At 40.6% G+C, this 18,368-nt stretch overlaps 1 protein-coding gene and 1 pseudogene across 2 annotated transcripts; both read right to left on the bottom strand.

The window, feature by feature from the left end:
* Positions 1-1,022: 1,022 nt before the first annotated feature.
* Positions 1,023-7,688, bottom strand: LOC112259937 (high affinity immunoglobulin epsilon receptor subunit gamma). Of its 2 annotated transcripts, none has more exons than XM_024434635.2 (5): positions 7,485-7,688; positions 2,581-2,672; positions 2,012-2,062; positions 1,669-1,692; positions 1,023-1,545 (listed from the first exon to the last, which is right to left on the bottom strand). In XM_024434635.2, the coding sequence occupies exons 1-5, from the start codon at positions 7,543-7,545 to the stop codon at positions 1,483-1,485; spliced, it is 291 nt and encodes a 96-aa protein (XP_024290403.1). In that variant the 5' UTR covers positions 7,546-7,688; the 3' UTR covers positions 1,023-1,482. The 2 variants fall into 2 exon arrangements, with proteins under 2 accessions (XP_024290403.1, XP_024290404.1); XM_024434636.2 differs by having other exon boundaries at positions 2,012-2,050; positions 7,485-7,682.
* A 164-nt stretch (positions 7,689-7,852) lies between these two features.
* On the bottom strand, positions 7,853-17,703 carry LOC112259938 (annotated as a pseudogene).
* Between the last annotated feature and the right edge of the window lie 665 nt (positions 17,704-18,368).

Raw genomic sequence — 18,368 nt, 5'->3', positions numbered from 1 at the left:
GTAGGCACAGTACACAGGCCCTCTAGATGGAGTAGCCTAAACAACTTGTCTCGATATCGAAGATACAAAGATACATCTATCTATCTACAATCTACATCATGAACTACATCTATCAATTTAGACAGCAGAAAATGGTTGTTGACATCTACATAGGTGTGGTAACTATTAATTGCAGACGTAAAGAGTTGAAGCTTAATAAGCAAAATGGCTCCATTCTGGCTCTGACAGAACGACGTCTCTACTGAAGGGGTTACAGAAGAAGTAAAACAGGTATCTGTCTACCTCTAAAACAGTTAAGTTAAAAACCCTCAGGCACTTTCAGTTGGGTAAATTGACTCCCCCCTTCCTTTTTTCTCTCTCTCTCATAGGGCGGCGCACAATTAGCCCAGCATCGTCTGGGTTAGGGGAGGGTTTGGCCAGGGTAGGCCGTCATTGTAAATAAGAATTTGTTCTTACCTGACTTGCCTAGTTAACTAAAGGTTCAATTTTGTTCTCCAGTACAGTTGCCAAGACATGTTTCATAATTTGATATCTTTTTGAGTTTGCATGTTTAGGTCATGTTTAGGTCATGTTTAGGTCATGTTTAGGTCATGTTTAGGTCAACTGTTGTCCTGTTTTTCTACAGTGTGTAATAAATGAATGTAGGTAAGATATGTGAATGTAGAATGTTGGAGCAAGTGTAATTACATTACATATCTATTACACAGGTACAAGAGCAACTTAATAAACAGTTACCATATATGTTTTGCTATGTTTTCACTTTCAGTTAAGTGAGACCAAAGTAGCTGTTACAGCATCATTGTTTGTTAACTACATCAGACATTGCATTGGGCTATGCAGATAACCCCCCACCTCATTGTTTTTCTGTGAATGTGCAGAGACACCCACAAAACTTAGCAGTGGCCACAGGATGTGACTCGGACAGTGTGTGATCAGTTGTCATGGCATTGGTGTAACGGAAATCAACCTCTGAAATAGCTATGAGAAACTGTGAGAAAGAAGAGCAAGATACCACAGACCCGTCATTTTGATATTTTATTTGAATGTATTATAAAAGCACCATAGAAGCTTTGAAAATACCTAAAGTACACCCAGAACACAAGTCTCAAGAGTAAAAAAGGGGTATATTATTTGCTAAAACTATATATTGATCTATATAGAAAAATATTTGAAAACACCAAAAACATCAATCTCAAGCTAAATCTAAGGAACTTTAGTATAAGTAGCATACAAAGAAGACATACACTGTCAAAAGTGGGGCATTTTTACCCACAGCTCAACTTCCCCTTTAATCTTGTCACATTTCTCTCTCTTACGACACATACAAAGGAGGTTCACACATACGCAAGTAAATGTTCAAAAATGTATACATTTTCTCTCAAACCGTTAAAATCTATGTTAAATAAAATACATAAGAGGCCTGGGAAATTCTTGGAGACAAAAGTGATTTGACAGATGACTTCTTCAACTCTTCACCCTCTGCTACTTCAATCTTTTCTTCTGACCGATGGTCTCATAGGTATCCGCAGCATGAGGGGTCAGACCCTGAGATAGAGAGACAGGGAGAGAGTAAATATATCATGAAGCAAGGCCCTACAATTTAAACTCCACATATTGACTAAGATAACCTTCACCATCACACATTCATTATCACCATCATCAACTCACCGTATAGATACCCTCCTCCGCTTTCTGTGTCAGAGTAAAAGAGGAAATCCATTAGGAATAAACACAAGTGTGTGTGTTTGTTTTTTTAGGCAGTGTGTTAGCTATTTGGTTTAATGTTAAATGTTAGCCTGGAAATTGCCCTCTGCTCCCAACCCACTGTAAAGCTGTAGGGCAGTAAATGTGTCTGTCTGCGTTATACAGGACTAAATAAATGGATTGCATATATCACGTTACATCGATTTGACCCCCAGCCAACTGCAAGGTCTAGTTTCTATGTATCTGGGCGTCATGGGGTCTTGTTTAATGGAGTTGGATGTAGATCATGTTACAGTGCGTTTCTCACCGGTGGCTTTTCTGTCCCAGCGCCAGTCACCGGAACCATCTGTGGGAAAAACTGAGTGTTGAGAGATAGATGGGGTAAGAACTTGGTAGAGACAGAAAGAGGAAACTGAAACAACCCCCTAGCCTCAGGGACTTTAGGCACTTAGATCTGAAAGGATCGGATGGGTAGGATGGGTATAAGCAATATGGTGAAATTTACACCAAACCTTTCAGCGCACAAGGTGGAGCTACTATCATATTGTTTATACCCATGGTCATACTGTATTGCACATAAGTATAAAGACTGATCTAAAAACCTATCTTTCAGATCTACACGAAATGCCAGTTACAGTTGTCGTGGCTATTGGATAGGGTATAATAATAATACATTAGGTGGGTGCTTATATTTGTCCTATCTCACACATGTATAAGTGTGTATTATACACGTGTGAATTGGCCATGTCTTTTTTTGCACAACTCCCCCTGATGCACCCTCTGAGAGTGGGTATAGCAAGAAAGAGATCAAAGAGAATTTAGGGAGGCAGGGAAAGAGGGGGATTGGGGAAAAGAAGGACAGAAAGGCAGCTGTACCTTGAGCCTGCAGTAGAGCACGGTGAGGATGATACCGTACAGAAACAAGATACCGTCCAGGATATAGCAGATCTGAGACTCACCCAGGGCCGCTGAGAACAGAGGAGAACACTTTCTATTTACAGGCCAGCCCTCTTGAGGTTTGACCACCATTTGTCATTTAGCAAACTCTCTTATCCAGAGTGACTTAGTCTGGGCATAAAACTAAGGTAGGTAAAAACGACCGCATAATATCACAGTTATTGCAAGTGACCTCCAGTAACCAGGGTTGGGAGTAACGGATTACATGTAATCTGTTACATGTAAAAGGTTACAAAAAACAGTAACTGTAATCCGTTATGTTACCAGCAAAATATTGTAATCAGATTACAGATACTTTTGAAAAACTAGATGATTACTTCGAAGATTACTTTTCAATTCAGAAAGGATGTTTGCAAAAAAAAATATCTTTTGACACTTCTTTTTTGACATTCAAATCAGCATTGAAAAAAGGCAGCAAGTTTAAGTTTGTTCCACCTGAGCGAGTCTGACCACAAGTCAGAGACCACTATGATGACACCGCAAATGTGGTAGATGGATCGCGGGAAAAGAGCAGGAATAGGTTTTTGTAGACTACAGTCCAAGCTATGTGTTCCAATGGTGTGACTGCTGTCGGCATCCAAAGATTATCCAACTTGAATAAACGCATGGAGGTAAGGATGACAGCAGTGCTGTAGTCTACAGTGATACGGATATCACTTATCATTGATATCTACATTGCGCATTGATGTGAATCACACTGCTGCTCTCTCATTTAGCTATTTGCGCTTTACGGATTGTGGCTGTTGTGGATGCCTGTTCACAAATCTAAATGTGCATTTGAATCCAATAATGATTGAATTCAAGAAGTTTAAACTGCCTATCAATAATTGTTTTTGAAACCAGTGGACAGCCAGTGAAAAATGTGCTCTTGCAACAGCTGCATAGTGCGGATCCCAGCCAATGGAATAAAAGTGAGGCTTTTATTATTATTGCTCAATCTAATTCATGCTGATAAAAAAAATCCATAGACCTAATGGACACATGCTCAAACTCGTATGCTTTTCATAGTCTTAAAAGGGGCAATCTGTAGTTGCTATATCCAGTTTGGGATTTATAAATTATATATATTAATGTAAGGATATAATTGAATCGTATATGTAGTACAAAGCAATGCGTTATAGAAGAAGCTTACATAATAAACCCATAAAGTAAAATTTAACATCCATCTATGGCCAGCTATGTAAACTTTAACATTGATTTATCCTGCAATAGATGTCGTTCAATTGGTAACATATTTTTGTCTTCTTCTAATGCCTCTTAAGGGAAAGTAATGTAAAAGTGACTGAATGTAATCAGATTACGTTACTGAGTTTGGCTAATCCAAAAGTGGCGTTACTGATTACAATTTTTGGACAGATAACTAGTAACAGATTACATTTAGAAAGTAACCTACCCAACCCTGCCAGTAGCCTTAGTCTATCATGCAAATCTCAAGGTTATCTTTCATTACCCGTTTGGTTGTTACCTATCTACTCCTATCCACACCATGTCAAAAAGGATCTTGGCTAATAAATGTTCCTTTTTCAGAACCCTCTTTCAAAGATAATTCGTAAAAATCCAAATAACTTCAAGATCTTCATGGTAAAGGGTTTAAACACTGTTTTCCATGCTTGTTCAATGAACCATAAACAATTAATGAACATGCACCTGTGGAGCGTTCGTTAAGACACTAACAGTTTACAGACGGTAGGTAATTAAGGTCACAGTTGTGAAAACTTAGGACACTGAAGAGGCCTTTCTACTGACTCTGAATAACACCAAAAGAAAGATGCCCAGGGTCCCTGCTCATCTGCTTGAACGTGCCTTAGGCATGCTGCTGCAAGGAGGCATGAGGACTGCAGATGTGGCAAGGGCATTAAATTGCAATGTCCGTACTGTGAGACGCCGAAGACAGCACTGCTCATTCTGTGCGTGATTTCCTGCAAGACAGGAATGTCAGTGTTCTGCCATGGCCAGCGAAGAGCCTGGATCCCAATCCCATTGAGCATGTCTGGGACTTGTTGGATCAGAGGGTGAGGGCTAGGGCCATTCCCTCCAGAAATGTCCAGGAACTTGCAGGTGCCTTGGTGGAAGAGTGGGGTAACATCTCACAGCAAGAACTCGCACATCTGGTGCAGTCCATGAGGAGGAGATGCACTGCAGTACTTAATGCAGCTGGTGGCCACACTAGATACTGACTGTTACTTTTGATTTAGACCCCCTCTTTGTTCAGGGACACATTATTCCATTTCTGTTAGTCACATGTCTGTGGAACTTGTTCAGTTTTTGTCTCAGTTGTTGAATCTTATGTTCATACAAATATTTCCACATGTTAAGTTTGCTGAAAATAAAAGCAGTTGACAGTGAGAGGACGTTTCTTTTTTTGCTGAGTTTGTCATTCTGTACTGACAAGTAGGCTTTGATCATCGTCATAGCACAAATTTGTCAGCAAAGCAGACACCCTAATCTTATAGGAGTGGCTATACAGTATATGCGAAATCAACCCTTGTGGCATTATATTCACTAAATATCAGTATCCACCCAAGAATTTAGGTTTTGGTTATAGACGTGGGCATAAGCCAAAGTAAACATGTATCTGTTGCAAAGCTTACCCTGGGCTCATACCATTTACAGTAAATAATATGTGGCTTCATTTTAACCTGACTCAACTGATTGCAAAGCCCACAGAGATTAATGTAAAAAACATTTCAGCAACTCTTCACTGATTGACCTAATTCTGACAAGTACTTGTCCAGTGGTGTCTTTGCTAATGATCTCAGTGATCTTTGTCCTATTGTGTGTATTGGAGACGGCAAACAGATTAACACTTACCCTCATATAATTATGAAGAGACATTTAACATGTTTTTCTTCATGAAAGTATTACTCTGAATGTTTCTCTATCAGCTGCATGCCTGACCCTGAATTAGATCTAGAATTGTTCTTATCTATTTGAATATCTCTGGCAGACAAACACACTTCCTTTAAACACAGAGTAAAACATGATAAATCCTTGGTTCTCTAAAGAACTTTCAGATGTTATGAAAAATCAGGCCTTGGCCAAGGCTAGAAAAACTGACTGTGTAGCTGATTGGCAGTTGAGAAATAGATGCACTTCCTCAATCAAGAAAGATAAATCTAGCTACTTTCTAAATTCTTAGACTCTGCTGGTGATCTGTCTACATTTTGGAGAAAAATTACATTACTGTCTACATTACTGAGAAAAATTAGATAAGTGATGCATTTAATCAGCATTTAATAAATATTTTTTAAATTTGAAATAAATGGTGGTTTAACCGACCCAGGTCAGCCGGTCAACTGCCTACCCCTCTCCCAGTCTCCAGTTGGCTCGATGGAAGTTCCATCAACTTCAAGTAAACCTTTTCATGTCAACAACTTTCTTCTTGTGATGTGCTCGATGGCTTGCGCAAGATTGATGTGATTTTTTTTTTTTTTAATGGTGCTGCTTTGCTTGATTCTTTCTTGCTGCAGCTTTCTGCTCCTCTGATTTTTACCTTACAATTATTTCTGGTACCATCCAGAAGGTGGCCCATATACTCCCCCTTCACAAACGTGGTGACCCATGTGACATAAATAATTATTACACAGCTCATTCAAATAACCAACTCATCAAGCTTTGATTACTTGAATCAGCTGTGTAGTGTTAGGTGGAAAAACCAAAATGTGCCAGAACAGAGTTTGGGAAACCATGCAGTACACATCATTGCATTTTTGTATTAGAATGTAGGCTGGCCTACCTTGTAGATCAGTGCATTATGCTCTTGCATAAACTTCCACCATACCGTAACCCATTGTTAAATTATAGATGCTCAGGGATGGCTAAGTCTGAAAACCTCTTCGATCTCCACTGAGTTAGGTAGATCTTCCTTTAGGTCGTTTTGCACCTTATGTGGAATGATCGAAAATACACTTTAAAATGGAAAGAATTGGTGCCTCTAGGGCATTTCAGACAGTTGCTAGGGGACCTTTTTACTGCTTGTTGTGTATTGTGCATAACATGTATTTTAATGTTTATATGAATGTGTCGTGTAATGTCTTCATTATATTTTGTGGGTTCATCTGGAAAAGAGATCGTGGTCTCAGCATTGACTTCCTGTCAAAATAAAGCTAGATAGTTAGTGATAGCATTATGTATGAAAATGTCAGCACTAGTTCTTCCTCTGTCGCAAGTGTTAAAAAGAGGACCGATGTGGCAATGGCTTCGCTTCTGCTTTCACAGAAATGGCCCTGAACTATGTAGATTTTTCTCTCTCCATCAGACAATGATTTTGCCCTCTAAAGAATGATAGAATCACCTGTCCTACACTTATATTTAAAAAAACAAGCACATTTTGCATCAAACACTGATCTAAAATAAATCTATAAATAAAACCAGGTTTTAAAAAATCATGAGTAAAACCATTTACAGACAGCAATTTCTACTATGATTTACTTAATTTTGGGGAAGGATACAGTAACATGTCACCCACTTCAATAATTATTGAAACATGTCGTTACAGGGTTTCTATGAACAAAAAATTGTCAATAATTCATATTACCAAATAAAAGTTCAATGAGTTCCAAAGAGATTACATTTTCAAATATTTTTACTGAATACCCGACATATGCTCTGGACCTGCCCATGAGATCTGATCTTAACCATAGGACTCAACCATGATTCTTTATCAATCACAATATTTAGTCCAGTGTGGGACTAGATTTAGTTGCAATTACAACTAAACAGCAACTGTTTTGCTCATTTCACATCATGTTAATCCCAGACATACATTTTCATAACCAAGGTCAATACCAATCAGCGGTTATAGTATCAAACTCCATACTCACTAGCACTGCCAAAGCTCATCCACAGAGGAAGAGCTGAAAGAACTAGGAATCTGCCTCCCATCACAGCAACAGGTATACAAAAGGACACAGCAACAGATTATTTTTTACTGGACGTCTGACTGCTCAGTCAGTAAAAAGCATGTAGGTTGAGCAGAGCTGAAGAGTTAGTGGTTTGAGGTGATGACGTAGTGTTGCAAAGAAAGCCAGGGTAAAGCAGGGGGAGTTGTGGTCGAGCTCAGTCCATTTAGTTTTGTGCAACAGGGCATTTTGAGAGAAAAATATATCACACGTAAAAAAAATTCTGAAGTGCTTACAGTATATTTCTATTTCAAGAGACTAACCATAAATGACACTATTTGACAGATCAGTAAAAATAGTTATTAGTTTTATCATTGAAGTGGCACAGTTAACGAGTTTGTCACTACAGATCATATAAATAATACACTATGTGAGGATACGGACAGAGCCTTCATCTGAGACAGATTGTGAAGACCGAAAGGGGAGAAATCCTCTTGAGGGGAACCATTGTTATCAACACAACAGTCTTTTGTTTTAACTTAACGGTCAACTTCTCCAAACACAATGTCCTGGGTTCCTGTCACAAGAGAAAAAACAATAAAATCCTTTGTTAAACCTCAATCATACATAAACCATAAATATTTGAACAGGAATTACACAAATAGAATTGCTGTATGAGTTATAAGTATACTGATAATCAATGGTTTCACTGATAACGTAAGGGTCATGTTCAGCAAGGATACTTTTTGGGGAAACAGAGGGTTACTACATGAACTTGTCCTATAACAGATTGTTTTTCCATTGCAACACATTTTGCTGCGATGTGCTCTACTGAACACGACCAAGTAGAAATATGTCTTACCAATAATGGCCACCACATCAGCCAGCATGTGTCCTTTAGCCATCATATCCAGGGCAGCCTGGGGAAGACATCACAAAACTGTTAACCAACTATCAACCCATTACAGTCTACAAGAGGGGAGGGGGGGATGCTACTAAGCTATTTGGAATTGTTTTAGAAGGTCACACCAAAGATCATTTTGCTATTTGATTTTGCTATTTTGAAGTATCAAAAGAAAATATTTTTAAAAAAAATTAGATGAAAAATATGGATTTGGCCTTACTGCCTTTAGCCCATATAAACGCATAGAATAACAAATTCACTACATGGAACAGATAGATTTTATTTTTGGGGGGCGGGGGAACTAAAGGAAGTTTGTTTTGAAGTGTCTGTCCTATATCTGAGAGATATATAAAGTATAAGAAAGAACACACACATACAAACATACACATGTTTAACCCCTTATTCTTTTGCACTAAACAGCCTCCATTTTTAAAAAATTGGTACTGGGGGACCTTCAGACAATTCTTGTGAGGCCTGTGGGTGTCCTAGAGCAAAACAACAGACATGTACATGTTGGGGAAAGTCTCACCTTTCCACAAATTAGTGTGTAGCCCAAACGCAAAGGACAGAAGTTGGCAGATCATCTGTACCGACTTCAGACGAGTCCCAAGACGCTTGTGGAGGGGGGTTGTAGAGCAAAACTGAGAACACTATTGTGTTCGTGAGTCTCATATACCCATAAAGGGGTCATAATAGTTTTCTAGGCCAAACCGACAATTTCGCGATAAGACCGATTTTTGGGATGTCTCATGGTCTGACAAACCTTGATGTTGCTTTGCCACCTTCCACTGCAGTTGCGGAAGGCCGACACGGTGGATTAAGACGCAACCCATGCAAAAACAGATCTCTCTACTTTAGACAGAATTTAACAGGGATTTGTTCAATTATGCTAATTCGATGTTGGCGGGGCAGGGACATCGACTCTAAGGGGAATGAACTATAAGTAGCCTTGAGGAAGTAGTTTAACACATTGAATAATTAATAACTACATTGAACAATGCGGGGTGTGAAGTCTGTAAGTGTGTGAGTGTGCATGCGTAGTTTAAACTCCCGTACCAGATGAGAGAATCCTGGAGCTTTGATTTTGCAGCGGTAGGGCCTGCTGGAGCCGTCAGACACCAGATACACACCAAACTCTCCCTGAACGAGACAGGAGATTGCATTACACAACAGCCCCACCTAAAGCACATTACATTCAATGTCTTCATCTACCTACACAGGGACGACAGATTAGAATTAGCCAGCTGGTTAGATCTGGTACATTGTACCTGGCTGTCAAATACATGTAATATCTGCAATAAAGGACACGATATTGTGTTTGATCTATAGGCATCATATGACCTACAAAATGGACCAGGTGAAGGAGAATCTCACCATTAGTAATGGTAAACTGCACTTATCAAATAGCCTCAGTATTTGAGGATAGGTGAAATACAGAGAGCGTCTCAAATCTGTTATATCCATGTCTGTCTGAGGAAGGGAGGGCTTACCTTGGGTGCTTCTACTGCCGTATATGTAGACCCCGGGGGGCACCTGGTAACCCTCTGTGTACAGCTTAAAGTGATGGATCAGAGACTCCATTGACATCTAACATGGGAACATAATTAAACCACCATTACAGCTGATGTTAATGCTTATATAATAGACTCAATGTGCAACACTCCACCGTACACATAGAAATCAGGGCTTATAAAGTTTGACTATAGAGTAAAGCGGATATAGTCTGAGGATGATCTAAAATGTCCTAAAATAAAACCTTTTTTCCTGCAGTTTTCTTGGGTTTTTCGAAAGGCACTTTAAATCCAATGCATTTTTATTCCAAATAGAATTTCAGCCATTAAATGAGTCTCACCTTCATCTCAGATCTCTTGGGCGGGGCCACCTTGGCGTCATCCACTTTGATCTCTCCTGCTGGCATCTTGTTGAGGGCCTCGATCATGATCCTGAGACTCTGCCTCATCTCCTCCACCCTGCACAGGTACCTGACCAACGCCAAGGAGGAAAGGAAGGAGATGTAAAAAAATAATAATAATAATTCTGTCAATAAAATATGATGTATATAAAATCACATTTTATTGACAGATACCAGTTAGATATGTAGATGGGGGAACGGGGGATTGTTGAACCACTACTTCCAGTGACATACAGTACCAGTCAAAAGTTTGGACAAACCTACTCATTCAATGGTTTCTTTATTTTTACTAGTTTCTACATTGTAGAATAATAGTGAAGACATCAAAACTATGAAATAACACATATGGAATCATGTAGTAACCAAAAAATTTGTTAAACAAATCCAAATATATTTTAGATTCTTCAAAGTAGACAACTTTTGCCTTGACAGCTTTGCACACTCATGGCACGCTCTCCACCAGCTTCACCTGGAATGCTATTACAACAGTCTTGAAGGAGTTCCCACATATGCTGAGAACTTGTTGGCTGCTTTTCCTTCACTCTGCAGTCCAACTCATCCCAAACCATCTCAATTGGGTTGAGGTGGGGTGATTGTGGAGGCAAGGTCATCTGATGCTGCACTCCATCACTCTCCTTCTTGGTCAAATAGCCCTTACACAGCCTGGAGGTGTGTTTTGGGTCATAGTCCCACTAAGCGCAAACCAAATGGGTTGGCGTATCGCTGCAGAATGCTGTGGTAGCCATGCTGATTAAGTGTGCCTTCGATTCAAAAATAAAAAAATCAGTGTCACCAGCAAAGCACCCCCACATCTCCTCCTCCATGCTTCACAGTGGGAGCCAGACATGCGGAGATCATCCGTTCACCTACTCTGCGTATCACAAAGACAAGGCGGTTGGAACCAAAAATCTCAAATTTGGACTCATCAGACCAAAGGACAGATTTCCACAGGTCTAATGTCCATTGCTCATGTTTCTTGGCCCAAGCAACTCTTCTTCTTATTGGTGTCCTTTAGTAGTGGTTTCTTTACAGCAATTTCGACCATGAAGGCCTGATTCACGCAGTCTCCTCTGAACAGTTGATGTTGAGATGTGTCTGTTACTTGAACTCTGAAGCATTTATTTGGTATGCAATCTGAGATGCAGTTAACTCTAATGAAATTATCCTATGCAGCAGAGGTAACTCAGGGTCTTCATTTCCTGTGGCGGTCCTCATGAGAGTCAGTTTCATCATAGCGCTTGATGGTTTTTGCAACTGCACTTGAAGAAATGTTTAAAGTTCTTGACATTTTCCAGATTGACTGTTCACGCCCGACTAGCATCACCACCCTGGATGGTTCCGACCTAGAATGTGTGGATATCTATAAGTACCTAGATATCTGGCTAGACTGTAAACTCTCTTTCCAGACTCATATCAAACATCTCCAATCTAAAATCAAATCTAGAGTTGGCTTTCTATTCCGCAACAAAGCCTCCTTCACTCACGCCAACAAACTTACCCTAGTAAAACTGACTATCCTACCGATCCTCGACGATGTAATCTACAAAATAGCTTCCAATACTCTACTCAGCAAACTGGATGCAGTTTATCACAGTGCCATCTGTTTTGTTACTAAAGCACCTTATACCACCCACCACTGCGACCTGTATGCTCTAGTCGGCTGGTCCTCGCTGCATATTCGTCGCCAGACCCACTGGCTCCAGGACATCTACAAGTCCATGCTAGGTAAAGCTCCGCCTTATCTCAGTTCACTGGTCACGATGGCAACACCCACCCATAGCACGCGCTCCAGCAGGTGTATCTCACTGATTATCCCTAAAGCCAACACCTCATTTGGCCGCCTTTCCTTCCAGTTCTCTGCTGCCTGTGACTGGAACGAATTGCAAACATCGCTGAAGTTGGAGACTTATCTCCCTCACCAACTTTAAACATCTGCTATCTGAGCAGCTAACCGATCGCTGCAGCTGTACATAGTCCATCGGTAAATAGCCCTCCCATTTTACCTACCTCATCCCCATACTGTTTTTATTTATTTACTTTTCTTCTCTTTTGCACACCAGTATCTCTACCTGCACATGACCATCTGATCATTTATCACTCCAGGGTTAATCCGCTAAATTGTAATTATTCGCCTACCTCCTCATGCCCTTTGCACAATATGTATATAGACTATTTTTTTCTACTGTGTTATTGACTTGTTTATTGTTTACTCCATGTGTAACTGTGTTGTTGTCTGTTCACACTGCTATGCTTTATCTTGGCCAGGTTGCAGTTATAAATGAGAACTTGTTCTCAACTAACCTACCTGGTTAAATAAAGGTGAAATAAAAAAATAAAAAAGTAATGGACTGTCATTTCGCTTTGCTTATTTGAGCTGTTCGTGTCATAATATGGACTTGGTATTTGACCAAATAGGGCTATCTTCTGTATATCCCCCTACCTTATCACAACACAACTGATTGGCTCAAACGCATTAAGGAAACAAATTCCACAAATTAACAAGGCACATCTGTAAATTTAAATGCAATTCAGTGCCTACCTCATGAAGCTGGTTGAGAGATTGCAAAGAGTATGTAAAGCTGTCATCAAGGCAAAGGGTGGCTACTTTGAAGAATCTCAAATATAATGTATATATAAAATATATATATTTTGATTAACACTTTTTTGGTTACTATACATGAATCCACGTTGTTATTTCATAGTTTTATATCTTCACAATACTTAGACAGCAGCATACCCCCCCTGCAATCTACTGCTGGCTAGCTTCTGAAGCTAAGCAGGGTTGGTCCTAGTTTGTCTCTGGATGGGAGTCCAAATGCTGCTGGAAGTGGTGTTAGAGGGCCAGTAGGAGGCACCATTTCTTCTGGTCTACAAAAACATCCCAATGCCCCAGGGCAGTGATTGGGGACATTGCCCTGTGTAGGGTGCCATCTTTCAGATGGGATGTTAAACGGGTGTCCTGACTCTGTGGTCACTAAAGATCCCATGGCACTAATTGTAAGAGTAGGGGTGTTAACCCTGGTGTCCTGACTAAATTCCCAATCTAGCTCTCATACCTAATCATCCCAGGCTTACAATTGGCTCATTCATCCCTGTAACTATTCCCCAGGTTGTTGCTGTAAATGAGAATGTTGTCAGTCAACTTAACTTCGGGTTAAAAGAAGAGGCTGACAGAGAGGATAATAGGAGTTACCTGTCATAGCAGTCTCCCTTGCTGCCAATGGGGATGTCAAACTCCACCTCGTCATACTTGTCATAGGGCTGAGACTTCCTCAGGTCCCACTTGATGCCTGAACCCCTCAGCATCACACCACTGACAGACAAGCAGAGTTAGTTACAGATGTCATTAGGTTTTCAACTGTTTGAGAGTAAGAGAGTGCATATATATACACACACTACCGTTCAAAAGTTTGGGGTCACTTAGAAATGTCCTTGATTTCCATTGGCCACTGACTAGAAGGCAGCTTCATTAAATAGTACCCGCAAAACACCAGTCTCAACGTGAAGAGGCGACTCCAGGATGTTTGCCTTCTAGGCAGAGTTCCTCTGTCCACTGTGTGTTCTTTTGCCCATCTTGATCTTTTATTGGCCAGTCTGAGAAATGGCTTTTTCTTTGCAATCCCGGAGTCACCTCTTCACTGTTGACGTTGAGACGGATGTTTTGCAGGTACTATTTAATGAAGCTGCCAGTTGAGGACTTATGAGGCGCCTGTTTCTCAAACTATTGCTTCTTTAAAATCAGCACAACAAACTTGGATTAGCTAACACAACGTGCCGGCTGCTGATAGCGGCCATCTGTACACCTATGTAGATAACCCATTAAAAATCAGCCTTTTCCAGCTACAATAGTAATTTACAACATTAACGTCTACACTGTATTTCTGATCAATTTGATGTTATTTTAATGGGCAAAAATGTGCTTTTCTTTCAAAAACAAGGACATTCCTAAGTGCCCCCAAACTTTTGAATCAAATCAAATCAAATTTTATTTGTCACATACACATGGTTAGCAGATGTTAATGCGAGTGTAGCGAAATGCTTGTAGTGTAGAGAGAGATATATAAATACACACACATATATATATTTACCTCAGCTAAAGCCATAGTTGAGTGCGTCCTCAGCAGAGAACCCCAATGTCCACAGTTCGGTTCTTCCAGATACGGTTGTTGCTCAACATCTCCTCCACCTCGTCTATTCTGATGGAAAAGTTCTTGCACCACTCGTAGAGGTCATCCATTAGCCCCAGTGGCATATCCTGGAACAAACAGACAACACAATCTTTGTTTTATAGCCACCAATACATCACATACATTGAATCCATAGCTGTGGGGTAAAGTTTCCCCTAGATGCTGATCTTGGGTCAGTTTTGCGTTACGGTTAAGGTTAGGATTGGGGGAGAGGATGCTGATCCTAGATTTGGACCTGGGGGAGCCCTCGCCTGGTGTACTCCTCCAGGTCTGACGTAGGCTGCATGCATCCTGGCCCCTGAGACACGCTCATAGAACTCAAACATCTAGAAGGATAGAGACAAGACAGAACATCCTTAAAAAAAACATACCTGTGAATGAACTCAAAATGGCTTCTACAGCAAACCTTTATTTACACAAGTCAATTAATAACGAATTCTTATTAACAATGACAAACTGTGCCCTATCACCTCAAAGAAAGGTCATACACTAGTCTACCCAGTGCCCTCACCTTTTCCCTCCCCTCAAACATCCAGAAGAAAGGGGTCATGGCTCCGATGTCCAGGGCGTGCGTGGTGATGGCCATGATGTGGTTCATGATACGAGTCAGCTCTCCGAAAAGAACTACAACACAGAAAAACACACTGAAAATGCATACTTACTTCACTACTGCTGCCCCTCTTCTGCCTGTGTGAAGATTGCATTCTATGACAGGCCACATTCCCTCTGTGTATCCATGTTGACTGCGATCTACTGCCCCCTAGTGACCTTGTATAAAATGGCAAATTGGTCCAGATGATCTTACAAGGTTATGCTTCTCACGCTTGTTACTGTCGTGCTGGTAAAGGAGGGAGGTGCAGTACTTTTCTAACTGCAAATGTTCATCCCTGATTCAAAATGTACCCTCATCTCTAAGCCTAAAATAAGGGCAAAAAGCTTATCTACTTGGCTCGATTATTAGTGATTCACTCGAAACCAAAATGGCAGCAAACCGTCTGAAATAGGAAACCCATTTTATGTTGCAAAACATTTTGCACCGGCGTGCACTAATGAATACCTGACATAGTGGTATGTTTTTCCTTTCTGGCATGGTCATCTAGCAGCACCTAGTCTCACCTCTGATCCACTGTGCACGGGGTGGGGCCTGGATGTTGAGTAGCTTCTCCATGGCCAGAGAGTAGGCCTGCTCGTTACACATCATGGATATGTAGTCCAGCCTGTCAAAGTAGGGCAGCGCCTAAAGTGCACACACATAAATGCAATTCCTCCAATAAAAACAAGCCTGATACAGAAGAGTCTAAACATGCATCATGTACATTACAAGCCAGGACACTGATGCAAGTTACTTTCAGCCAATTTTCATATCCGCAGCGCATACCTTACCGTCTCTAGGTGTGCTATAAACAGGGTAGCAACTACATACCTGCAGGTAGGTCTTGTACTCGATGAGTTTCTCTGTGCCGCGGTGCAGCAGGCCCACATGGGGATCACACTTCTTCATCGACTCCCCGCTGATGTCAAGCACCAGACGCAGCGGGGTGCTGGGGCCCAAAGTTAATGGTCAGGTTAGACACCTCCTTCTCCATAGGAGCATCTTTATCTGTAGAGAGAAAGAGTGGTTGAGAGAAGAGTCAGCAACTCTTAGAGGACAGTGGAAGTTGATAAGAAAGATTATTGTTAAAAAGTCAAACCAATGCGTTTCGGCTCTTGGCCTTCATCAGGGATTTGCAGATTGAGAGGTTGCAAAGGGGCTAGTTGGTTTGGAATTCATGCATACGAGTTGAGATAAAGCTATATGTAGAACGACTATCATAAAGTCACAGCGTATGACATGGAATGACTAAATCTATAATAAAGTGATCAAGTCACAGGCTGTGTTTAGAAACCACTGACAACCACTTTGACTAAGTGCAAATGGTTCAATGAAATAGGAGGCAATAAAATACAACTACCATACATATCAATATTTGGTCTCTACCTAAATAACTAGCCTATTCATAGGGGCATACCATTCCATGGTGGGGGGGACCCATTTTTCAGTGATGGAGCTGGGATACATCACTGCCCCGGCATACTGCTCCGTCCACTCCACATCTGGCTGCCATTGTTTCTGTCTAGAAGAAAAGAACAAGCAACCACGATGTGTCAATAGGGAATCAGTACTGTTTCTAAGGCACAGTGTGGATGTTGTTTAGCCAGTGTCTAACCTACAAAGGCTCTTGAGGTAAGCCAACTCAGTCTTGAGCAACCACAAGTGCCAAGGAAACACCTCGTAATGATGACAGAGGTCAGGGTTGGGCATTATTACACTCTAGGTCAGCCAAAACAGACAGGTCACTAATCACATTTCACACAGCAGGGGTAGGCAGGGTCCATAGCCTAATTGTCAAGGCACAAACGTATGAAACATACTCCCTGCTGGCTCTCCCCCTTGAAAAGCCTGAACTGTTTCAAGTTACTGTCTTACACGTATTGCTTCAGCACATTAACAAATTGTTAGGTACTATGCTAGCTAATTAGTTCACTAGCAAGATGACAAGCCGGCCACGAATGTGCTGCTATTAACTCAAAATCCACATGATTCGGCTAAATAGCGGACTGAACTCCACCGTGAAGGAAGCTCAAGTAGCTAACCGGTTGGCTAGATAACTGCAGTAAAACGCAGCCAAACTTTCAAGCTGTTTAACGTTACAGCAACTATACAACAGTCACGTTTGACATAACATAAGAAACTTAGATCTAGATGTAGGGTGGGCTGTTAAGTCTGACCGAAAAAACAAAACGCTGTTATATGGTGAGCAGGTAAGCCCTATGGACTCATTTTCTAGCTTGCTAAAGTAGCGGTTATGTGACAGTATTTTTTTTGTATCCCTGAACAACTTATTTGGATATCATTAACAAGTTCAATTATTATTGCATTAATCAAAAATGTAACATCTCACCTATTTTGCAGGACAGTGCAACCAGGGCTGACCATATTACTATTTAAAATACATTTTGCTGAAGGACGTCCAATTTTGCTAAGCGACCTCAATACTGTCCCCGCCATCTTGGCGGTCATCCTCTGTGGAATGTAAAGCCGACTACAAGCCCAAAAGGTGCATTACCGCCACCAATTGGACAGAGTAAAAAAGGTACAAATAAAACCCATACTTGATAGGAAAAACTTAATCCACCAAAAATAAAACAATAAAAACCACACTGACAAAACCAAAACACGTACATTTCTTTATTCCTTCCTTCCTTCAAATCTCAATTCTCAAGCTCTATGACCTGAGAGGGAGGTACTCCGCCAAGAAGTCTTTCAGTCCCATGAACCATTCCGCCGCATCCACAATAATATCTATTTTCTTGGATTTCCTCTCCACTTTGGCAGTGCCATTAATCACCATAGTTAAATTCCTAGGAAGTTTCCCATCTCCTCAAAAGTATCTCTGGCTGTGCAGTCGGCAACAATGATTTTCTTATTTTTTTGGTTTGGGAAGCAAAGATGACAGAGTTATGTTACTGCCACCTATCGTACTAAAATATAATGGAAGTTAATTTGGCGCTAGAAAATTTGTGTGACAATACTCCATAAGAATTTCTATGATAGTGGAAAGAAGTTAAAATTGTTAGTGTTGAAAATTTGACGCTAGTGTATTGTAGAAGTATAACTGTATTTGTAGTAGTAGGATAGAAGCCTTTAGTTGAATAGTAACAGTAGAAATAGTGAATACAGTGGTAGTGGAAATAGTCAAGTGACTGTTGCCCAGTAGCAGTGTTGTTGTGCTTTTTCACATGTATATAATATAATTATTAGTACAATTAATGGGTACCGATAAAAGGCTGTCAAATTATTTAAAATCATTTAGTAAAGTTAA

The sequence above is a fragment of the Oncorhynchus tshawytscha genome, linkage group LG10 (assembly GCF_018296145.1).
Source record: "Oncorhynchus tshawytscha isolate Ot180627B linkage group LG10, Otsh_v2.0, whole genome shotgun sequence".
NCBI lineage: Eukaryota > Metazoa > Chordata > Actinopteri > Salmoniformes > Salmonidae > Oncorhynchus > Oncorhynchus tshawytscha.
Note: the sequence above shows the minus strand (reverse complement) of the source record. Positions and strands in the feature narration are given on the sequence as shown.